Source organism: Macrobrachium rosenbergii, chromosome 5, assembly GCF_040412425.1.
Source record: "Macrobrachium rosenbergii isolate ZJJX-2024 chromosome 5, ASM4041242v1, whole genome shotgun sequence".
NCBI lineage: Eukaryota > Metazoa > Arthropoda > Malacostraca > Decapoda > Palaemonidae > Macrobrachium > Macrobrachium rosenbergii.
In genome coordinates, this window is record NC_089745.1 from 62933116 (window position 1) to 62958956 (window position 25841).

A 25841-nucleotide genomic window follows, 5' to 3' on the forward strand; every position below is an offset into this window, starting at 1 on the left:
ACGTTTAATAAACATAGTGACAGGCAGCTGCTGTCGCTGCTTCCTCATGCTGATGAGGGCTTGATTACAGGGTGCCAATGCTGCATCAAGGGCATTGGAAAACTTTAGGGAGCATTCCATATAAGGATCCCATAACAGAGCTGCATCCTGCGCTTCCTTAATCATCTTCTTAAGTTGGGACAGACATTCCAAAGACAGGCCCTCATCCTCCTCCTCGTTTCCTGAACCTGGCGTGTCTTCTTCCTCTCTGACTGACTTCGACAGCTCTTCTAAATCCTGGTCCGTCATGGGGTCAGAGTGGGGATCAATGAGGGTGCTGACTTCATCCTGGATAATGTCACTGAAGCCTTCTCCACCAAGAATCCTCACCAACTGGACTGCCTTATCAATGGCCGAACAATGAATTTCTTCAGGAGAGAAGCCCTTATAATCGTGAACACACTCCAGCCACAGCTTCTTCCAGCAGGCATTAAGGGTCTCCTCCTTCATGTCATTCAATGATCGGTCGATGACGGACAGACATGTGGCAATCATGAATTTACACCAATACTCGTTCAGCATAAATTCAAGGTCAGTGTCCACTGCATTCACAAGGTGCTTGAGGGAGTTCCAGGTGTAGATTGCCTTGAAGGCATGGATCACGTCCTGGTCCATAGGCTGAGGGAGAGAGATGGTGTTGGCAGGGAGGAACTAGAGCTGGACTCCCTCGTAACAAGATCCACAGGGTGGCCACCACCATTATCCATAATCACCAACACCTTGAACTCCATGCACAAGTTGCTCAAGTATTGCCTGACTTGAGGGATGAAGCTCTGAATGAACCAGTGATCCGTAAGGACTTTGGTGATCCAGGCATTGGGGTTGTGCATCCAAAACACAGGTAGCAATGCCTTGTTATTATTCTTGAGGGCCCTGTGGTTTGCAGCCCTGTAAATGAGGCCTGGTTTCAGCATGAAGCCAGCCGCATTCCCACACACTGTGAGGCTAACCCTATCCTTCTGGGCCTTGAATTGTTAGGCTTTGGCTTATTATTATTATTATTAAAAAAGTTTAACCAGACCACTGAGCTGACTATCAGCTCTCATAGGGCTGGCCTGAAGGATTTGGATGAAATGACAGGTCTAGGCTAGAAGCCTAGCAAATAAGTTAAGTATGCCTTAGTTTAACCAGACCACTGAGCGATTAACAGCTCTCCTAGGGCTGGCCCGAAGGATTAGACTTATTTTACGTGGCTAAGAACCAACTGGTTACCTAGCAACGGGACCTACAGCTTATTGTGGAATCCGAACCACATTATACCAAGAAATGAATTTCTATCGCCAGAAATAAATTCCTCTAATTCTTCATTGGCCGGCTGGAAACTCGAACTTGGCCTAGCAGAGTGCTAGCCGAGAACTCTACTGATTCGTCCAACGAGGAACTTAGAAGCCTAGCACTAGGACCAAATAGGTCACTTGGTATAGTGATGAATGAATGAAAATGAAATTAAAAGTTGCACAAAGGCATAAGCTCTCATACTGGTACTCACTCATACAATAAATACATTTATACTCATGTTTCCATATATACTCACTAAAAATGTATAATTCAAAATAAATTAAGTAAAATTTTAAAATTACGTTGTTTTAAAATTCATTAGGTTTTTGTATTTTTATTATTTACTTTTTATATTTTATCAATTAAATCACAACTCCTCATGGACGTTAAAATTGGGTATTACTGAGAATGTTGAAGGTTCTGATAAAATTTATTGATCTATTTCCAAAATCTGATAATCGCTGCAGGTTATATTTTGGACATTCACACGGTACGTGCTTCATTGTTATCAACACTGCAATTTGGGCATTTGGGAGGAGGGCCACATGGACTGTTCATTAAGTGTCCATGTGTCAAACGAGTATGGCCTATTCGAAGACGAGTCAGAATACTTGTGTGTCAGTCTCACTCTGATATGATGAACTCCATTTTCCAACACTGGGTTTTATCTGTTTTAATTTATTAATTTCAGGTTCTTCATTCCATATATTTTGCCATTTACTTACAATGACTATTTTTATATATCTTATATAGTCACTAATAGGGATGTTTACATTTGCTCTTGTCATGCGGACTGCTTCTTTAGCTGCTTTATCAGCCTCTTCATTTCCTTTAATCCCTACATGGGCAGCGGTCCAGGACATTTCAATATTTTTTCCATTATTATACAATTTATTATGGAGTGAAAACTTAATCTGTTGTACAAAATTATTTTTTTTATTAATTATAGCTCTGAATGGCTTATACAGCACTTCTGGAGTCGCTATAAATCACAAAATTATTAAATGAGGCTTCTTTAATTATCTTTATTGCACATAACTCAGCTGTAAATACTGAGGCATTACCTGGTAGGGAGAACTGATACGCTTTGTCTTGGGTAACTGCAGTATATCCCACTCCATATTGTGACTTAGATCTGTCGGTGTATACAGGCAGTCCTCGGTTTACGATGGGGGTTCCATTCCTACGCCGCGTCATAAACCGAAAATCGTTGTAAACCGAAAAATCATTGTAAACCGAAAAATCGTCAAAATCGTCAAAAATCCTATGAAAACCTTACTTTTAATGCTGTGGGTGTATTGAATACGATGCAACCTGCATTTTTATTGAGTTCTTCATCAAAAAAACCTCAAAATTTTTATTATTCTGCTGTTTTGGAGCCATATTTCTTCTGTCGGATCGGAACATGCATTGTAAACCGGGAAATAATTTCTGATGAATATATTTGAAAAGCGTTGTAACCTCGGAACATCGTAAGCCGGCCCCATCGTAAACCGGGGACTGCCTGTATTGTGTAATGTGGACCTTTTTGGATTATATGTTCTACTGTATGTTGTCTATGGTGTTCTAGGGTATTGAATAACTTTTGATAAATATTTTAAGTGTACAAATTCTCATTTTATTCATCGTCCAAGCAGGAGGTAATTTTAATATTAAAGGTATTTGCATATTTATATTCAGAGACTCAATCTTCTAGCTCTAATTGGGAAAGGAGGTGGATGATTGTTTATAAACACATCTCTTAATCCAAATAATTTTTTGGTTGGAGAATCATTTGTCCGAATTCTTCATTGTTACTAGCTCTCTATGGAGAGAGAGAGAGAGAGAGAGAGAGAGAGAGAGAGAGAGAGAGAGAGAGAGAGAGAGAGAGAGAGAGAGAGAGAGAGAGAGAGAGAGAGAGAGAGAGAGAGAGAGAGAGAGAGAGAGAGAGAGAGAGAGAGAGAGAGAGAGAGAGAGAGAGAGAGAGAGAGAGAGAGAGGAAGTTCACCACATTCAACTTGTAAAGATGTTGGTGATGATCGAAAAGCTCCTGAACATATTCTAAGGCCTTCATTATGAACTGGGTCTAACGTTTTCAGCATTACATCTGATGCCGAGCCATATATTTCGCTTCCATAATCAATGACAGACAGTACAGTTGCTTTATACAGTACAGTAAGGGTATGTCTATTGGCTCCCCAAGTAGTGTTCGATAGTTTTTAATCAGGTTTAATGCTCTTTTACATTTCTATTCCATTTATGTTATGTGGGCTTTCCAGTTCAAGTGAATATCAAATACTAATCCCAAAAATTTTGCTGTTTGGCCAGTTGGTATGGAATGATTTCTGATTTTTAAGTCTATTTTTTCACCTTTTTTCCACTTTTCATTTTTATAAAACATTACTGCTTGAGTCTTGTATAGAAAATTTGAAGCCTACAGATGAGGCCCATTCATCTATTTTTATTATAGCTTTATTAATGATTCGCTCTGCATGTTTTATGCGAGATGCTGAATAATATATGGCAAAATCATCCATATACAAGTTACTTTTAATTCCGATTCACACTGTCTGCACAAGGGTACAGCATGAAGAATTCTGCCAGGAACATAAAAATCCACCGCCACCTGGTGGGAGACAGATGATTACAGAGACAGTCTTAGTGGGTTAGTCAGTCGTTATTTTGTTTTATTTTGAATGCCAATCACACCTAATGGCGCAATGATATAAGCTAACTTCAACAGCAGGTAAGATTCATTCCAAATAATTTTCACTTTACAATAGGTTACTGGAACGTAACCCCACTGTAACTAGGGGGCATCTGTGATGGCCGCCCTTCCTCACCACCCAATATGACAGAATTTCCATTACAGGTTGACTTCCAAAAAACTTGGGTAAAGCAATATGGCACCACATTAGCCATGACTGACCACTGCATCATTCATTACTCTGACCATTTTTTTTTTCCAAAACATGGAAACACCTTTCAGAGGCTAGTAAGTACAGTCAACTAAGAAGCACATAATATGAAAGAAAATTGGAAGATTATAGTGACAACTTCCTCACTCCCCCTCTTTTGTCACCCAGCCCTCCCCCTCCACTCTACGATGCAGCAAAAATACAAAAAATTAAGTTTGCTTGGGAATGTGAAGAATAATTATCTTTATACATCATTAACACCTAAAGATACCTTTATAAAACATACAGGTAATACCATGCTAACACCTACTACTTATGGCTGAATTCAATGTTATGGAAAATATTAGAAGTGCATATCTCATACAATGAGTTATAAACATTCAAACTGCTACTCATCCATAAATTTTCAACTAAATTCAATAAAAACTGAAATGCTGTATGCTTTGATGTGTCTGACAGATATGTCCCTTTTAATTATCTCTACAATTAGATATGTTTCCTTTTGTTATACCTGACTCTTTAAATTTGGGAGATTTTTTCATCTGTTTTTGAGAGTTAACACAACACTGTAAATTTAATCATTTTAATTAGCCTATGCAAACCACTGATTTCCACTAAGATTTCATGTTTTTTGTCTGAAGGTTTCATAAAGGTCCCTGCATCATAACAATTTATGTTGTATTATTAGTATACAAGTACAGTAGGCATTTGCAATTTTCATGATTTTTTGGAAAAATTTAAAGGGGTGAAAAATTTGATGGGCTTGTTGAAGGCTAAATCTGAAGGATTTGTTGTCCTCTATTCCTTGTATAATTGTCACATCCATAACTCATGAATAAAAGATTTTCCTTCTTAAACTGACTACCTGCATCCATTTTAGTGAAAACTGAAAATGGAGGAAGGTAAGTGTAAAGAAGTTAGAAAGCTAAGTGACTATGTACCAAATAGAACATATAAAACTTACAAGGGAAAAGCAATATAGCTGAGCCTTATGGGACACTCAAAAGAACTTTCAATACCAGTGTGCTGAACAAAGCAAAACTTAGGTGGGAACCACAAAAGGGGCAAAATTTAAGATAATGTTCAAATAATACAAGAGCAGCAAACAGAGAAGAGAGGGAGGAGCAGCTCCATGTTGTGATGAAAAGACAGGCCTTTGAAGAGGTGCAATATCTCTTATGTTAGGAATGCAGAGAAAAAGGAAATTTTGGGAGCTTGGACAAAGAGACTGTAAGGCTGCTGATAAATAAGGAGTATCCTAGTATTAAACTGAGCATACTTTTACGATACATGTAAAAGCCCTGTACCCCTTTGATGGTGTCATATGTGAAACAGGGAGGTTATTAAACCATACTGGGACAAGAGAAACATTAATATAGGCTCATGGGGGGGGTGGGCGGTTTACAATTAACTTGAAACATAATCCTATTTTTTGCATACAAACAGTTTGGTACATGGTACATCCCTTAACATATACACAGGTTCAACAGTAACATTACCAGAAATACATAAATAATAGTACTTACTGAGTCCTGATCCTTATCATTTCTTGATTTCCGGCCCCCTCTACGAGCTTCATCCCTGGAATTTCGGTCATTTCGATCTCCTTTACTTACTGCCCTTCCTACTTCTATGGAACACCCATTAATCTGCAAGAAAAGTAATTTGTCACACTCATTTAACAAATGGATGCTTGATGAACAGCCAACAAGTCACACTCCCTGCACAAAGAGAAAGCAGGTCAACACATGTAATTAAATTTATTTTGCGTGACTGTCTTAATTTTAGCCAACAGCATACAGTTTTGGAAATAAAATTATTTACAAAATTATAATAGAAACCCATAATTTGCAATGTCCATTTTATCACAGAAATTTAAAAACAAAAAGCTCTCATGCATAGCAAAAAATTCACATGCCGAGGAAGATCTGCCAAATCTGTTTACTGTTTTCTGTATTTAGCCCTTGACAAATGGAATGTGGGGCAAGGAGAGAATGTAGCTGGATAATCTCGTATGTGACAGTCCAGCATTTCCAAAGGTACGCAGATAAAATGTCGACAGATAAAATGTTAACAGACTAAATGTCGAAAACCAAAATTTCGACGCTGTTTAAGTATCAAATTAAAATTATGTAAATATTTGCTGTAAATTTTGTGCAATTTGCTACTTTTCATAATAGGCTATTTAACTGTAAAATCATTCAAATGAAATTCTAAGAAAAGGACCCTTACAAAGTTTAAATGACCACAAGTCTGTCTATTTCGGTATTAGTTTTATTTTCCAGAAAGGCTGACATACAAAATGGAGCTAATTAAAACCAACAAGGGGGGCAAGAAGCATGTGCACAAAGGCTACATTTACGTTGTTGATAAAGAAAAATAAGAAAAAACCTACTGGAGATGTGAAAAATGAGGACTCTGCAGTGAAAGGCTAATTAGCAATGGTGAAGTAATATCATCTTTAACTCGAGAACACTGCCATCCTCCAGATTTAACGAGGAAAGAAGTGCTCAAGGTCAAAGAAGAGTTGAAAGAAAATGCTGGAAAGATGGAAGAAATTACTTCCTCAACCGTAAACAAATATATAGAAAATATTCCTTTGGAAGTATCTGGAGCTTTACCAGAAAAGGAAACACTTGCACATACTGTAAAATGAGCACGTCATCCAGTGACTAGTTAACAAAATTTAACAGTTATGATGAGAGGTGAAAAGTTTTTACAGTACAGCTGTGAAAAAGTGAATATTTATTCAACCTCAAGGAATCTTCAGTTGTGCTCCAATAGAAAAACAACTTTACACTGTACATGCCATGACAGAGGAAAACAACTCTTCCTCTTATGTATTGTGTCACAACTCAAAAATGAGAATGCATATGACATAATATTCAGCTGGCTTAAAAGTCATGACTTGCATCCAGTTTCAGTATTACTAGACTTCAAACGTTCAGCCATCAATAGTCTATGGAATTTTTTTTTATTTTGGACAGAGCCTCTGGTGAAAGGTACAAGGATTGGGTTTGCAGTGTTGGTACTCAAATGCTGAAAATGCAATGATCATGAAAAAACTTCAAGCACTTGCATTTGTGCCACCAGACGACGTATATGATTGTTTTGACACTTTGGCATCATCTCCTGACGTAGAAATGGAAGGTATTTTATGTGGATTTCTACAATACTTTGAGACGACATGGTTGGGTGTTTTTCAGCATGGAAGAAGGAGGTAGCCAAAGTTTGAGGTTAGCTTAAGGTCACGTTATAAGAGAATATTAAATGATTTACCAAGAACAAACAACATGCTTGAGGACTGGCATAATGATTTCAAAAAGAGGATGATGATTATCCACCCAACAGAAAAAAACTTCTTTGAAAACTCCATTCAGAACAAGCGAGTACGGAGATGGCATTAGAGCAAGTGTTCCACGGAAAGGATGTTGGGAGAAAGAACAAGAAATATACTGAAGTAAATGCCAGGTTGAAAAGTATTGTTGAAGGCTATAACACCGAAAATGTACTGGAATTTTTGTGCAAAATAGCTCGCAATTTACAGTGTTATATGGTTATTCCAGTATTGGATCTTTCAGTCATTTTTAGAATTCTTACCATGTCGCTTTAAATAAATATTAATATTACACTTCACTATTTTTGTAAAGTTTTATAACATTGTATGTTTATTCCAATGTTGGAGTTTCTAATCATTTTTAGAATTCTTATCATGTTGCTTCAAGTACATATTTATATTACACTTTACTATTTTTGTGAAGCTTTATTTCCCTTTTGCTTTTCTTTGCAGCTTAAGGTACTTGGTCCAATATACAGTATGTAGAAATAACAACGTCAATATTTTGTCTATCAACATTTAGTCCATTGATATTTAAACAGCGTCGACACTATGACCGTCAACATTTAGTCTGTCGACATTTTGACCCACTACCTTTTCCAAGCTTTGATGAAAACTCTAGAAGTGTGGATTTACGTTTCCTAGATATATCTACTAGCAGACTCAAAAGATCTATGAGTCTTTCTTGGTTTGACCATAGAGGAATTATAAGAGTCAACTGGAAACCAGCAACTTGTCCAGAACTTTCATTATCATAGCAAATTGATGAAAAGCATAAACTCACATTCTTCCAAGGATGTATGCAAGTATCTATTTTCCAGGTTGCCAGATTTGATAAGGCTAACAATACACAAGCAACCTGCCATTGCCGTTGGGGATAAACAAGCTAATCACTGGAGCTCCCCATAGTTGCCGAAGCACCTCCCAGTTACCTGGCTGAATTAAAATCTTCTTAAGGTACAGCCTGATCCTTTCTCCAAAGGATGCCTGCCACCTCACTGTCTCTCAAGGCCACAAACCTTGGAATGATAATTACTCTGTACATCTTGGCTTAAGTGAAGATATTGGTTGTTAAGTGGTACAAGCTTCCTGATTCTGTGCCCCACAGATGTCTCAGATATGTCGCTGCAGTTGTCAGATACGAGTCTATTCCTTTATTCTTGCCTGACATATATGCCACAGAAATACTGCCTGTAGTGCTTACAGGGTCAAGTGAAAGTTTTTTTCTGTGGAGACCAGATCCTGATGCCTGCAAATTTCAACAAGTGACCTCCCTATCATTTAGCTGTGGGGTCCAAAAAGAGAAAAATTTGTAGAGTAGTAAGGACCCATTTCCATTCCTTCGGGTTGCTGGTGTTCTACCAGAAAAATCTGAATTTAATTCATCTACAATAGGCAATGGGTAACTGACTGACTGAATCATAATTGGCCATGACTTATTAAACAGGAGTGAACAAATCTATTCTAAACGTACTGCATGGTCAACTGGACTTCCCACAACAGATGCAAACTCTGAAGGGACTTTTTCATCACCAAAAAGAATCTCCTAATCCTGTCCTCTGCTGGGTGAACCAAAGCCTCCATCACAACTACCCCCACGCCTAGGCTGACAACCTTGTAGTTGGTTCCAGATCCAATCTTTCTCAGTTAACCTGGAGCTCCAGTTCCTGACACATCTGGAGAACCCAACACAGGTGACAACAAAGATCCTCTAGATTAGATGCCACCACAAGTTAAGCCTTAATTCGTTTCTTTGTTCCTGACTGTCTATGAAACCAGATTCCTGGTGAATTTTTTGGAGGCGGGGAGAATGAGATGATCCAGTGTGGGAAGTGGCTTGAGTCATTACTAGGGAGGTGACTGGGGTCTTTTATAGAAATGACTCGGACTTTTATTAGTACAGCAGCACTGGTCCTTTGATGGGGAACTGGATGAATCCTTTGAAGAACTGTGACTCTGATCCTTTTAAAGAAAAGCAAGCCATACCTATTGAAGACAAGTGACTCATAGAGTCCATTCAAGAGGAACAGCTCAAATCTTCTGAATAAGAACAGCTCGGATCCTTTGAAGCAGACAGGCTTAATGTCTTAGCAGAGGCCCTCTCAGATGCAGTGAGTGATCACTGGGAGAGACCTAATCTGGCAAACAGTCTGGGCTAAAATATATATTAAGCAAACCCCTAGACTGGGCTAAATTTAAGGATGGCCAATTTAAAAAAAAATCAATGGAAAGAGGAAGATATGCATATGCACACGGTATAAGAAAAAAATTTCTGTACCTTCCATGAGAAGCTGAAAACAAATATTACAGCTGTTACAAATATGCTAGTTTTACCAAGTCATAAATGTTTTTTCTAATATTTTCTTTTATTTTTATTTTGTAAATTTATAATTACAGCTCACACAATATCGTAAAAAATAAGAACTAAAATCAGAAACAAATTCTGAGTATATTTATTGTAAAACATTTACAATACATCATTGGATGGGAATTTTGGATAACGTTCCCTCTGACATCTCAAGGCAAACTGATCTCTCTCTCTCCTGTACACTAGCTATTATAGTTGCCATAAGAGTTGCCATAAGTCATTTATGGCCCATGGAAGTGTTCTGAACACTTTTCCCGCAAAATTCGTTCAAACCGTATGGTGCGAAATGTTGATTGTCAGAGGACGATACCTGGAATTTACCCTAAGGCTATAAATAGGCGTCATTTGACGACACCAGCTCACAAAAGGTTAAGACTACTAAAGAGCAGTTCTCAGCATGACAGGGGTGTGGCTCTGCACGTACATCTGCCTGAATTGTCAAGTACAGTATACTGATTGCTCTGGTGGGAAAGAATGCCTCCATCTGGCCAAGAAATATTGTGGCTAGGAAGAGAGGAACAGGATAGTTTCAGCACGAAAATAGCTCCCTTGTTACACCATATCAATTGCACAGATGCAACTGTGGTGGCCAACCTCTAAGAATGAAAGTCTACATAGCAAAATCTGTAGTTAGCAAAACATATACTGGGGACTATCAAACAAAACCAGAGTAGTTTAGCCTAAACTGTTCATCACAGTTACCTAAGAAATTCACAAAAGACTTACTGATCATTACTCTAAAGGCAGGTCAAGAGCCACATGATCCTAATGCAGAGAGAAAAACTGGTACTTACATTACCCTAACACTATCAACCAAGTGGTGACAAGCACTTCGCACAATTTCGTAATTCAAAATTCAGCAAACAATGAAAAAAAAGATGAAAAAGAATAAAACTGAAATCATAAAGCAATGGGACAAATTTAAACAGGTGAAAAAGCCACTTCCTACTCAGCACCTGAATAGTCTGTATAACAAATAAAAAATGAGCTGAGTTAACAGCTGAGATTCACTGCAAACACACCGCACTCACCCAGCACAGTACAGATTCTTCTACATAAATAAGCATTAGGTTTCTCAACCCCTTCCATATGTTGAAAATTCTGTGAAAAAAGAAAATTAGAACCCCCTAAAAACACCTTAAACCCTATTCATGGCAAATATGGTAGTACTGTAGTTGTTATTTATAACTTACAAAATTATTTATACAGTACATACATGATATACAAATAAAAGGCAAATAATGAAAACCAAGTGTATTGTAACTTAGCCCAGGATGTTTTGAATGGAGGGTAATGAGTAATAATTAGCCTGCCTAACAACTGCATCATCAAAACTTACAGCTCTACATTTAGCTCTTCAAGGCATCTCCTAGTATTTATGTAACTATTAATACTGGTGTTGGTAAACATCAGTATCCAAAGCTGATAAATCTAATGTGTCAAGCTCACTGAATAACAAAGTGATGGAAGGAAATGCAGATGCATAAGCAAAGCAGAAGCCAATTACATGTTCAGTATAATTTACTCATTTACCTCATGAGGTGCTGCATCTATAGCGCTGTCCACCATTTCAGGTTCTTCATACGTCACAAAACCATATCCTGACTTGCTCTTAGGTGCAGATTTAATTTCAACTTTTCTTATCTCTCCAAAGCTTGAAAAATATCTCTCCAGATCATCTTCATTTATTGAATTCGTTATCTGCCCAATGTATAACTTGCATGCATCTTCCCTGGAAACTTTTGGTTTCTGTAAAAATATGAAAAATGTTAAAATGGACAGAATATGTAAATTATCATCAACTTTTGCATTCCCTGAAGGCAAAAGAGAATTAAAAGGCAGCAACAAAAGCAAGGAAAGAAAGTTAAAGAGCAAATGTTAAGACCAGTTAAATTTACTTGGCATGCCATAAGAACTGACTTATATCAAAGAAAGTTTGATAAAAAACGTTACTATAAATTTAACAAAAACAAACTTGTCTGATACCAATGATGATATATATTAACCCTTAAACGCCGAGCCTCTATTTACAAAAACGTCTCCTGTATGCCAGCGGCGTTCGGGAGTTAGCGCCGAAGCAGAAAAAAGTTTTTTTCAAAAAATCACAGCATGTTTAGTTTTTAAGATTAAGAGTTCATTTTTGGCTCCTTTTTTTGTCATTGCCTGAAGTTTAATGTGCAACCATCAGAAATGAAAAAAAAATATCATTATCATATATAAATATTAAAATATATGACAGCACAAAAAAAAATTTTCATATATAATTTTATACAAATCGCGCTGTGAGCAAAACGGTTAAAGCTAACGGATTATCTTTTTTTATTTGTATTGTACACTAAATTGCAATGATTTTGGTATATAACAAATTGTAAAACGATCAAAGCAACACAGAGAAAATATTATCATAATATGATGCATGAATCCGTAACGCATGGACGTAAAAAATGTTTTTTTCAGAAATTCACCATAAATCAAAATATTGTGCTAGAGACTTCCCGTTTGTTGAAAAATGAAGCTAATTGATTGAACATTACTAGAATGTAAGTTTTTTAGCTTACAATTGCAGTTTTCGACCATTTCGGTCGAGTTAAAGTTCACCGAAGGTAGAATTTTTTCTATTTATCGTAATTTATATGAAAATATTTCAAAACTGATAAAAGCTACAACCATGAGTTATTTTCTGTTGTATTCTACATGAAATTGCGCACATTTTCATATATAAAAGTTTATGTAACGACTAATATAAAACGGTGCAAACATTACAACAACTTGACGAAAGAATTTCTGAGATGTTCGGCCGAGTTACCCCGCGGACGTAAGAAAAATGTTTTTTTCAAAAATTCATCATAAATCGAAATATTGTGCTAGAGACTTCCAATTTATTGCAAAATAAAGGTAAATGATTGAATATTACTAGAATGTAAGAGTTTTAGCTTACAATTGCATTTTTCGACCATTTCGGTTGAGTTAAAGTTGACCGAAGGTTGAAATTTTGGCAGTTATCGTGATTTATGTGAAAATATTTCAAAACTGATAAAAGCTACAACCATGAGCTATTTTCTGTTGTATTCTACATGAAATTGCGCACATTTTCATATATAAAAGTTTATGTAACGACTAATGTAAAACGATGCAAACATTACGACAACGTGACGAAAAGAATTTCTGAGATGTTCGCCGAGTTACAGCAAGAGACGTAAGGAAAGTTTTTTTTCAGAAATTCACCATAAATCGAAATATTGTGCTAGAGACTTCCAGTTTGTTGCAAAATGAAGGTACATGATTGAATATTACTAGAATGTAAGAGTTTTAGCTTATAATTGCGTTTTTTTACCATTTTGGTCGAGTTAAAGTTGACCGAAGGTTGAAATTTTGGCAGTTATCGTGATTTATATGAAAATATTTCAAAACTGATAAAAGCTACAGCCATCAGTTATTTTCTGTTGTATTCTACATGAAATTGCACACATTTCCATACATAAAACTTTATGTAATAACGACTAATATAAAACAGTGCAAACATTACGACGTGACGAAAGAATTTCTGGCGCGGACGTTAAGGAAAGTTTTTTCAAAAATTCATCATAAATCAAAATATTGTGCTAGAGACTTCCAATTTGTTGCAAAATGAAGGTAATAATTGAATATTACTAGAATGTAAGAGTTTTAGCTTACAATTGCGTTTTTTTACCATTTCGGTCGAGTCAAATTTGACCGAAGGTTGAAATTTTGGCAGTTATCGAGATTTATATGAAAATATTTCCAAACTGATAAAAGCTACAACCATGGGTTGTATTTTGTTGTATTTTACATGAAATTGTGCACATTTTCATATATAAAACTTTACGTAACGGCTAATATAAAACAGTGCAAAAATTACGACAAAATGACGAAAGAAATTTTCGGCCGAGTTACCGCACGGACGTATGGAAAAAGTTTTTCAAAAATTCACCATAAATCGAAATATTGTGCTAGAAGCTTCCAATTTGTTGCAAAATGAAGGTAAATGATTGAATATTACTAGAATGTAAGAGTTTTAGCTTACAATTGCATTTTTCGACCATTTCGGTCAAGTCAAAGTTGACCAAAGGTTGAAATTTTTTGTAGTCGACGACGTGTACGCGTCCACTTGGCACCCAACAGACAATTTTAGTCGACGTATGATACGTCCAGTAGGCGTTTAAGGGTTAAGTCGGAGTTCTCACTGTACAACAGTGAGTTATGTGATGACCTGTCAATGGCTCTCATGGCAGGTGGATTTGTGCTGACATTGGAATTTGCTTGGTCCTAGCACATGGAAACAGCATGACAAAATGTTGAACTAATGCACCGGAAGTGCCTAGATTTCCGGTGGGGTGTGTGTGTGTGTGTGTGTGTGTGTGCGATCTCTCGTGAGTTACTTATGAGAGGAACAGTGACTCTCACAGGGAGACTGCTTCGATCTCTAGTGGCAGACATGTGTTTTAGCCTGGTGTAGTGTTTAAAGAAACCGCCAGGATGAAGATACATTATTTACGGCCATACAAGTAAGTAAAACCGCACAGTGACATTGATATCTTTCCCAGACTTTAGAGGGAAAATCCACGGTTGAGAAGCAGTGAATCCGAACGATGTCTGCATAATGAAATTATCCATTTGTGCATTTTTTTTTCTGTCTTGAATATGTACATTCCTCTCAGGTTTTAGTAAAATGATATGTATTTCTTTCTACAGGAATCGAACATCGTCCTGGGAGGGACGAATATTTGGAAATGGTGTTTTTACTCTTACCTACGATATGATATTTATTGTGGTCTTTATGACATTACTTTGTTTGATGACTAGGGTGTTGTTCTTTACTATTGCTTGACATCGAATCATTATTCTACTTGCTTGTGAAACAGTATTTCCTCTAGTTAGGTTTTCCAATGATAAGCAGTGTGAATCAATTCAGTTCATGACCGTAGCTTTTGCCGAATCACTTTCATTAAAATTGTCAATAAAGTCGTTTTGTATATCAGTGTCTCATTTTAGTAGGTCTTTGTGTAAGGATAAGTTTAGTGAGAGTCTTATGACGAAGGAGAAGGGATCTGCTGACAAGGAAAGAGCCATGGCTACCAGAGACACCTCAAGAAACGTGAGATGTTTGATTCTGTTCTTAAAACAGATACACCTCAATAAAGATGGCCCTCCGAACCTGGGCCATTTAACATCTAAATGAAGCTCAGAGCTTCCAATCTATTGATGTCCATTTGAAAATTATTAATAAAATAATGAGGATCCTGTGTCTCATACCTTTAAACAGAAAGAAATTAAAGAAATGCTTGCAAGTGACTGAACCAAAGTATCTGTTAATTAAGACACTTTCATTAATCTTAAATGCAACTCTTAATGCTTGCATTTCTTCCACCGCTTCCTATTGCTCATATAAGAGGCATCTTTTAAGAAACACCACTACAATTCCAGAACTTATGAAAGGCTCCCCCAGTAACAGACTTTACATGAAAATGAGTGAAGGTGTGAAAAAGTAAATGGACAGGCCAAGAGACAGGTCCTGTGAATGTAAAAAATACATGGAGGGTATGAATGACACAATGATACAAATATTACAATAAGTACAGAAAAAATGGTACAAGACAAGGGTGATTTGCCACAGTCAGACTCAAGACATTGAGGTCCATCTCCATTCCAAGGTAAGCTGCCCTCATAGATAGAACCAGCTCACACTCCTTCCAGTTGATGTGCAGACCAAGGTACTGACATGTTTAACCCTTAAACGCCGAGCCTCTATTTAAAAAACGTCTCCCATATGCCGGCGGCGTTTTAGCGCATGAAAATTACAGAAAAAAGTTTTTTTAAAAATCACAGCATGCTTAGTTTTTAAGATTAAGAGTTCATTTTTGGCTCCTTTTTGTCATTGCCTGAAGTTTAGTATGCAACCATCAGAAATGAAAAAAAAATATCATTATCATATATAAATATTGAAATATATGACCACAAAAAAATTTTCATATATAATTTTATACAAATCGGCTGTGAGCAAATCGGTTAAAGCTAACGGGTTATTTTTTTTTTTGTATTGTACACTAAATTGCGATGATTTTGGTATACAACATATTGTAAAACGATCAAAGCAACACAGAGAAAATATTATCACAAAATGATGCATGAATTAAGAATCTCAGTGGACGTAAAGAATGTTTTTTTTTTTTTAAATTCACCATAAATCGAAATATTGTGCTAGAGACTTCCTGTTTGTTGAAAAATGAAGCTAATTGATTGAATATTACTAGACTGTAAGTGTTTTAGCTTACAATTGCAGTTTTCGACCATTTCGTCGAAAGAAGTTGACCGAAAGTAGAATTTTTTTCTATTTATCGTGATTTATATGAAAATATTTCAAAACTGATAAAAGCTACAACCATGAGTTATTTTCTGTTGTATTGTACATGAAATTGCGCACATTTTCATATATAAAACTTTATGTAACGACTAATATAAAACGTGTGCAAACATTACAACAACTTGACGAAAAGAATTTCAGAGATGTTCCCGAGTTACCCCAGCCACGAAGGAAAATGTTTTTTTCAAAATTCACCATAAATCAAAATATTGTGCTAGAGACTTCCAATTTATTGCAAAATGAAAGTAAATGATTGAATATTACTAGAATGTAAGAGTTTTAGCTTACAATTGCGTTTTTCGACCATTTCGGTTGAGTTAAAGTTGACCGAAGGTTGAAATTTTGGCAGTTATCATGATTTATATGAAAATATTTCAAAACTGATAAAATCTACAACCATGAGCTATTTTCTGTTGTATTCTACATGAAATTGCGCACATTTTCATATATAAAAGTTTATGTAACAACTAATGTAAAATGATGCAAACATTACGACAATGTGACGAAAGAATTTCTGAGATGTTCGGCCGAGTTACATCAACAAGAGACGCAAGGAAAAAGTATTTTTTCAGAAATTCACCATAAATCGAAATATTGTGCTAGAGACTTCAATTTGTTGCAAAATGAAGGTACATGATTGAATATTACTAGAGTGTAAGAGTTTTAGCTTATAATTGCGTTTTTTTACCATTTCGGTCGAAAGTTAAAGTTGACCAAGGTTGAAATTTTGGCAGTTATCGTGATTTATATGAAAATATTTCAAAACTGATAAAAGCTACAACCATGAGTTATTTTCTGTTGTATTCTACATGAAATTGCACACATTTCCATATATAAAACTTTATGTAACGACTAATATAAAACGGGTGCAAACATTACGACAACGTGACAAAAGAATTTCTGCCGGACGTAAGGAAAAAGTTTTTTTCAAAAAATTCGCCATAAATCGAAATATTGTGCTAGAGACTTCCAATTTGTTGCATAATGAAGGTAAATGATTGAATATTACTAGAATGTAAGAGTTTTAGCTTACAATTGCGTTTTTTACATTTCGGTCGAGTCAAAGGTGACCGAAGGTTGAAATTTTGGCAGTTATCGTGGTTTATATGAAAATATTTCCAAACTGATAAAAGCTACAACCATGGGTTGTATGTTGCTGTATTTTACATGAAATTGCACACATTTTCATAAATAAAACTTTATGTAACGGCTAATATAAAACTGCAAAACTAACGACAAAATGACGAAAGAATTTCTGAAATTTTTGGCAGAGTTACCGTGCGGGCGTAAGGAAAAAGTTTTTTCAAAAATTCACCATAAATCAAAATATTGTGCTAGAGACTTCCAATTTGTTGCAAAATGAAGGTAAATGATTGAATATTACTAGAATGTAAGAGTTTTAGCTTACAATTGTGTTTTTCGACCATTTCGGTCAAGTCAAAGTTGACCGAAGGTTGAAATTTTTTGTAGTCGACATACGGTACGTCCACTCGGCACCCAACAGACAATTTTAGTCGACGTATGATACGTCCAGTCAGCGTTTAAGGGTTAATAGACAATCCAATTACTACTACAATTCAATTGCCATCTTTGCCACCTTGAGCCCACTGTCTAGGTAACTCTAAAGTCTTATGCTGGTTGGGTGAGCCCAGGCTGCTGTTGGTGCTGAAGTCTGGATGAAGACCTACAGAGCTGCTGCCGAGCCAAAACATGGCACAAAACTGGAATATCTTCCCTTCCAGATGTTGTGAAGGTATTTCCTCAATGAAGGCTGAATCTGGATGTGACAGTACAAATCCTGGATCCAAGAAAGCTGGGAAGTACCCCTGGTTGATGGACTACTGCACTGACTCCACATCATCCTGAAGGGGGCCTGCTGCAGGAACATCAGTTGGCTGAGGATGACGATGGGCAACCACTCACTCTCACATTCAGGACCACAACCAGGCGGGTGTACAATCTGGGTGATCTATCACCCCAACTTCCTTGATCACCTGCTTCTCAATCACTAACTTCAACTAATTTTCCAGGATGCTAATCTCTTATGACAACACAAAACATACCCTAGTCAGTTGGGTGCAATGTGTGAGTGTTTCACCTCCAAAAATGGGAGCTAATAAACAACTCTTAACATTTACAACTGCAGCGCTCGCTCTGTCTCCTGCCAGGACCTCCAGTATTCTGGACAAGACCCCTAGCTGAAGAAATCTCCATGGGCAAATGACCATTTCTTTTTCTTCCTCCCTGAGCTGGTGGCTAGGTCGACGAAACGGTTGTGGTCGCTAATTTGACACTCTTAGCCATTCATACCCTGGGGATTACAAGTTCAAGTCTTGCTCAGGGTATGATACTTTCACTGGTACACTAATTCACTGTTCCTACAAGCTAGCAGTAGAGAGTTAGACTTGGTTAGAGAAGTTCACACAGATCTAAGAGCTAAGACATCAGCAGATATTAATGCAGTTATTACTAGAAAGGCTTGAGTACTGATCATATGTGTAAGTTCAGTCTCTAGGCATTAACCTGTCCCTTGCCTCTGCTGCTCATTACTAACCTATAAACCTTTAAAGGGCACCTGTTGGCTCTTCAAGCGTTTGCCTAGTAAGAGTCAAAGGATATGACCTCATGGAGGTAATTAATGGAGTTCTCTTATGCTTAGATCTTTGTTGAAGGGAAGTGGAAGCACTGCCTATCCTGCCTGGAGTTGCCAGCTGTATTAAGGGTGATCCATCAAGGTTAGTCATCACTGCCCTAATTGTCATAGTCATCTGCTTCTCTTGAATTTCTTTGTAACACTTCTCTGGGAGTAGGAAAAGGTCAAGAAGGTCCAAGATCCTCAGGTCACTACTGTCTGAGGAGGACAATAGGTCAGCAAGGACTTTAGTGGCCACGTCTCACTTCATCACAATGCTGGCCAGGAGACAACCACTATCCATAAGAGTAGGATTAAATCCTTGCACAAAAAAACACCATCTTCATAAACCCTGGTGGTCACCACGGATAACTTGGCTTCCTCTGCAAGAAGGGAGTTGATAGTTCCAAGGAACCACTCCTACCAGATGGCAATAGCAGTGGGCTCCCTAAGGAACCTCTACATCATTTCAGTCTAAACAGACAACCAGAGACAGGAGGATGAAGGGAGTTAGTGTCCTTCTAGCTAGACTTTTTGTGGACAAGAATACTGCTGAGCTTGCATCCACCAACTCTGAATGCAGTAAAATCCCTTCTGTCAGCAGTTAGAAAGCTTGAGGTTGTTTGCAGCAGCCATGGGGCAGATGTAACTACTTGAGCTCACTTTACCCTCTATCTGATATCCACTGAGATATTCTTGGACAAGGGGACACGAGGGAGATCAAAGTTTGCTACCACTGTCCAAGGAAGGATCCTCTGTCCATAAATTAATAGCTTACGTTTTTCTCTGCACATTTCTGCAATTGCAAGGTAAAAAGTTCTTCATCCAAGAATCCTACTAAGTGGGCATTATCACAAGACAGATCAAAGCAGGTCTTATAAGATGGTATGGACCTGATGTTCCTGGAGTCCCTAGAAAGCAAGAGCATCTTTTGTGTGGCAGCTGGGAGCCTCTTCACAGACTGTCTGAGGTCACTGACTAAGATCACAGGTAACAAAGTGCCTCCTCTTGTGGCAGCTAGGTGTGGCTGACCTAGAAGAGAAACAGATATCACTGGATGATGGTGAGAGTGATGAACAGTATCCCCTTGTAAGGCATGCTCACAACAAAATGTGACCTTTCCGGCAAAAAGCTGCTTGTTGAGGCTTTCCCTTTCAGCATAGATAACAGAGGATACAAGGTACAATCATAAATAAATCTGGCTTCATGGCATCAACCAACCGGTTAGAACCGTAGTTGCTGTGATTATCAGTAGATTTGGATGGTGAGCAGTCTATGAGAGTTGGGACAAACATCTCCGCTGCAATAATGATCCCTGAGGAGTAACTAGAAGAGGTAACTTTTGACAACAATAGCTAAACAGTGGTATTTCTTCAAGTCTGGGTGGATGCAGCAGCAAATTTGTGAGAACACTGACTGAAAGAAATGGCACAGTTGAAGGAAAAGCAACAGCACAGCATTTATCTCTTCTTGCTTTGTATAATAATATCTTCCCCTCTTATAGCATGACAACCACTCCCTGCAAGTTTCACAGGTGAGAGAGGCCAAACAACACTGGCTGCAACAGGTGCTACATGGGTGTGGGTCTGCCTACAGCAAAGGCGGAAGCATAACTCACCCTATTTGGAAGACCTTTGCACATCTGCAGGGACGTTCCTAGGGCACAGTGAAAAAGCAACACACACTTTAAAGAGAAGCAAAATTTACTTAAATAATGCTAAATACAAGCCAGTGATATTTACTGGGAGCTAACTTAAAAGGAATAATTACATGGAATGAAAAGGAAATGGAATTAAAGGACAAAAATGAATGTTGAAGATAGAAAATTTTCCATACTACCAAGCAAAAACTCAGGAGATTCTCATAGATGTACTGATAACACCAGAGATATGCCAATGATGAGGCGCAGAGTTACAGATGTGTCTAAAGGGAACATGCATGAACAGCTGCTCCTAGCTCTTTTACTTCTGTATGCAAAACATAAGAAACTATGCATCTGGAGACATTCAAGACCAGTCATAGGGGCAAATGTGATTGGTGAGTTTCTAATAAACCAAACAACAACTTCCCTAAGAGGGTATTAACTACCCAACTTACAAATGAGTTACATTCTGGACGGCCGTTCGTATCTTGAGTTGTTCGTAAATTGGTTTTTAATATGTAGTGCATAATTTTTGTTGAAAAATAATTAAAACTTGATAAGATATTAACTTTGAAATATGTCATGTTTACATTCCCAAGATATCTCGGGAGTCATAGATTATATTATTTTCACTATATTTTTAAATCATGCAGTATTATAAAGAATTACTTTGGATATTAGAAAGGTAAAAAGAAAATATAATTTAGATTCATCAACACTCAAAATTTGGTATATTTTCCATGCTTTGAAAGCTATGAACTCCAAGAGAATTTCATAGGAGCAGCATCTGACATTAGAAGTTCATAAAGTAAACAATGCATACTACCATCTGTTGACAAAAATGCATACTAAACATTTCCTATGGGAAGAGGAAATATAAAAACACAGGAATTCATCAAAGAACGAGTTAAACCGGGAAAATAGAACTAATTAGGAATATTTTATGAGTATGAATCAGTATTCTCATGATTGTTAGAAGAATGCACAGTAGTTAATCATGAGAATAGTCAGGATAATCAGAGATGGGGTTCAAGGAACATGTCCTCCTTCCTTGTGCGGCAAAAATTCTTAAGAGGCAGAATAGCTGCGCAGAGCAAAATTTGCACTTACGGATGGCAAAGGGGAGCAATCTGAACACAATTTTAACTTGCAACCTTGTCTGTTCATATCTCTGAATGTCCGTAACATGAATGTTTGTAAGTATGGCGATGGCTGTAGTCATGAATACAGGCAGTCCCCAGGTTTACGACGGTTCCGAAACTACTGACGTTCGAGTTATCGGCAAAGGAATATAAAAATTTTCGCTTTTCAAATATATTCATCAGAAATTATTTCCTGGCTTTTATCTGACGCATGTTCCACTGTTCGGGGTTCTACCTGATCCGACGGAAGAAATATGGCCCCAAAACGGCAGAATAATCATAATTTGAAGGTTTTTGATGTAAAACAAAATAATAATGCAGTTTACATCGTTTTCAATGCACCCAGAGCATTAAAAGTAAGGTTTTCTTATGATTTTTGACGATTTTCGACGATTTTCCGGCTTACGACGATTTTTCGGTTACCACGCAAGAAGAACGGAACCCCGTCATAACCTGGGACCGCCTGTAATCTAATTACAAGATTTCCACCAATCTAAGGCCAGGTAATACTTCAATCTCCATATAGTTACAGTTTCTATAAACTTTAACAATGTACTGAAAAAAGTTATGGCACTACAGTAAACCCCATTCGCATTCTCATGATTTGCAGACTCACGTATTCGCGGATTTCTCTGTGGAATGTATCTACCCATTATTCGTGGAAAATTCGCCCATTCGTGGTATTTTTTACTGAGAAATATTCACTAATTACTGTATTTTCATATAATTTTCATGACTAAATGCACTTTTGTGATAAAACTATTAAAATACTCAGGTATAAGCATTTTTAGAGGGTTTTTCTTGTGTTTAAACTATCAGAATAGGCAGTTCTAAGTGTTTTTTGAGGGGTTTTAAGTATTTGCAGATTTTAGCTATTCGTGGAGACTCAAATTTCAGGTATGCATCCCCTGCGAATACGGGGGGTTTACTGTAATTATATACATAATATTGTACAGGTACAAGGCCCAAGAATGACAACTTACATCTCCACTTCGATCAGGACTCCTGCGGCGATCACGTCGGTTTCTACTAGAATCCCCACTGGCCTTTTTTTCATTACGTTTCGAAGCATAGCCCGTATCAACACGGCGCCCATCAATCTGAAATTATATTACACCTAGAATTGTGAAATTATTTTATGGGTTCTAACATAAAATGAAATTATAATATATATTAAAAAATTTGGCATTAAAATTGCCACATAGCTATGTATGTAATGTTTTACAGCAGGTAAGATTTTATATCTTCTTCCTTAAGGACCTTATAATTAATAACTTTCATTATTATTTCTTAGCAGAATGAAACAGAATTACATGAGTGACACACTGGCTTTGACTATTTTATTCCTACATTGCCCTACATATTAGTCAAGTATAGTTTAGTAATGGTGTTATGTTCTGTGGAACAATTCTTAATGTGATTTCAGGATTACATAAACATCATATACTGGCTTAAACAAATAACTGAATCAAATGAGTTATATAAATATATAAATACAGTATTTCTGAGTCCAGTCCCGTGTCAGCCGGTGAAATTCCATTACAGCACGAATTTCTAGGTATAACCTTGCTAGATATACCAGAGAAAAAGAGCTTTCAGGAAATCTGGGGTTACTACCCCCAGTCGAGCGTCTTCTAGGAAGACGTCGGTATAAGGAGGGGTGAGTGAATACCACTACCACGGAAACCTACTGAAAGATCTCTCCTTATCAAAACCCCGAACAGAGCGGTGAGCCGTTACAGCCCCACACCAAACACCCGCCAGGACGGCGACACCAGCGCCACCTACCTCATTCCATTTTCTAGCACGTGAAATCGCTGTTTCTTTTGTGTGCTCGTCTCCATTATTTTGGATTTTTTTCTGCTTTCTGAGATGGCATCGAGCAGCTTTACCATTTCAAGTTAAGTACCATCTTCTTGTGGGGTTTTGTTCTGATTTTTGGCTGTTAAGGTCTCGTATTTTCATAAATATTGAGATCTTATTATGTCGCCACGGCGTCCCCCAGCCAGCCATGTCGATCATGCAGGCGACTCCTTCTGTTCTTTTCAGTTGGAGTTGTCTCCTCGTCGTTATAGATAAATTTTGCCCCTTTGGTCCCCTTCCTGGTGGTTCCTTGCGGTGGCTCCCCCCCCCTTATGAATTATTTCATTGGCCTACGGGCCTTGGTGAGAGTGATGCCCGTCTAGGTTCCCCCAGGTTGGGTTCCTGTTATTTTTGGTCTTACTAGGCTAATTAATTTATGCTTGAAGATGGTGCTTTCTTTTAGTTTTATTTTTATTATTTTGTTGTTGGTTTACCTCGGGTGCTGGCGGCAGCCTCAGATCTAACCGCTTCCCCGTGGTAGGCTACGCTCTCTGTTGAGCACATTTTAGTTTTTTTTTGAGTGATGGTTATTTTGTGGAGTAGGCTGTTTGCTTCCATCCCCTTGCCCTGGGTGTGGAGATCAGGTTGAGGGAGTTTTGTTGCTGTTTCCTCTGGGATCGTTTTTGGTGGGCAGAGTGAGCCCCTTAGTCCTCTTCCTCCATTTGGGGGAATCGAGTTCTTGGGATGTGTTTCCTCTAGGCTAGTCGCCTCCTTGCCCCCCATTCTCGATCCTGGTTGGTTCTCAGCACAAAATTTCTCTCCCTGTTGCTTCCTCCTCCCCTTCTGCCCCTCCTTTTTCCTAGCCTATACTAGGTTAGGTCCATATTAGGCTTCGCCCTAGGTAGGAGTCGGGCTTCGGTTTGTGTTGCTTCCCTGGAGTCATTCTACCCTTCCAAGATTCATTTGGGAGGTATGGTGCAGTTGAGCGGGTGAGCTTCTCCCCGTCTCCTGTTCCTTCCTGGTAGCCTACTCCTCCTCCTTCCCCCCCCCCCCCTCTCCAGCCTTGCTCTACTCGTGCGGGTGACGCTAGATGGCGTTTTCTCCGAGTTCAGGGACTTCTCCTATTGGTTGAGAGATTCGCTCCCTCCCATATCGTCCCTAGCATCGCTGTGGTGGGGTTGGTGGTTTGTTTACTCGAACGTGTTCGAGTCCCTATCCATTAGTCTCCCTCCCCATCGGGTTACGCTGATACGGTAAATGTATTGCTTCAGCCTATGTTATGAACATACGAGCATTTTACCTGTCTTGTTTCTCTGGCGGGAAGTAAGGGCGAAGAAGGTTGTTCATTTTGAGAGGAGCGGATCCTTCCGGTCCTCTTGAGTTCTTACCATCACTTGTTACTGTTATTATTTTTGTTTTTGTTTTAGATAAGTCTGTTTATCTACAGGAGTATTTTCCTTAATTCATTATATATATTATATAAGTGAGTCCGGTCCTATACCCGGGGGCTCCGCCGTTATTTTACTGGCAGCCCTTAGGGTTGGTTCCTGGTCTCTCTTGCCTTCATTCCCGGAGTACTCCGGGGTCTGAAAACCTTTACCTTCCACTCTGTGTAATTTAGAGCTTATTGGCCCAGTTTATGATTAGGGAGTTCTTCTCCGCGGAGTATTCCGGTTGCAGTTGAGTTTCCCGGCCTTGCCAGCTTTAGTTTGCTTAGGTGGGAGGTTCATGTACTTTTTCTACTTACAGACTGTTCGCTGTGAGGAGCCGGGTGCACCGCCTCCCTCCAACAACCCTACGGTCACGTAGTTTGCCGGACCCACGCTGGTTGTGCGGTCCGACTGGATGACCTGGTTGTCTGGCACCCTGATGGTTGTGAGGTTTGCTTCGCTTCTCTGCACAACTGTCCAGGATGAGTCGGTAAGTGACAGTCTTTACATTACTCCGCCTTATGCTCCTCATATTATGTGGTATATTGTTTATGAGGTTCCCGGAATGGTTTTTCGTTCTTAGCTAATTGTTGGTTTTCTTACAGGCGGACGAAGCTTCCAAGAAGTCTGCCTTGGAATCCCTCCGGCCTGGGTGGCTGGGTTTGGTAGGAATGTTCCGTCGGGGAAGCCCTACGTCCTCGACGCCAGGTTGAGGGACTTGCTCTACCCCCGGCGCACGGGTGGCGGCCGCAGTGCCTGAAGATCTTGCCACCCCTATCATCCAGCAAATCCGGGATGAGACCCAGCCACCCCAAGTGGATATCCTCTACGCTGAGGTCTCGGAGGATGTTGCCGCCATGGATCTCAACCTGGAACCCATGAACATAGAGC

At 38.3% G+C, this 25841-nt stretch overlaps 1 protein-coding gene across 8 annotated transcripts in view; it reads right to left on the bottom strand.

Moving 5' to 3' along the window:
* Positions 1–25841, bottom strand: part of LOC136838854 (uncharacterized) — a 208323-nt gene that overhangs the window by 43028 nt on the left and 139454 nt on the right. For all 8 annotated transcript variants that reach the window (XM_067104509.1, XM_067104506.1, XM_067104505.1 and 5 more), the window contains 3 exons: positions 22701–22817; positions 11453–11668; positions 5741–5863 (listed from right to left, as the gene is read on the bottom strand). In XM_067104509.1, the coding sequence (XP_066960610.1) occupies positions 5741–5863; positions 11453–11668; positions 22701–22817 (456 nt within the window). The remainder of the gene's footprint in view (positions 1–5740; positions 5864–11452; positions 11669–22700; positions 22818–25841) is intronic.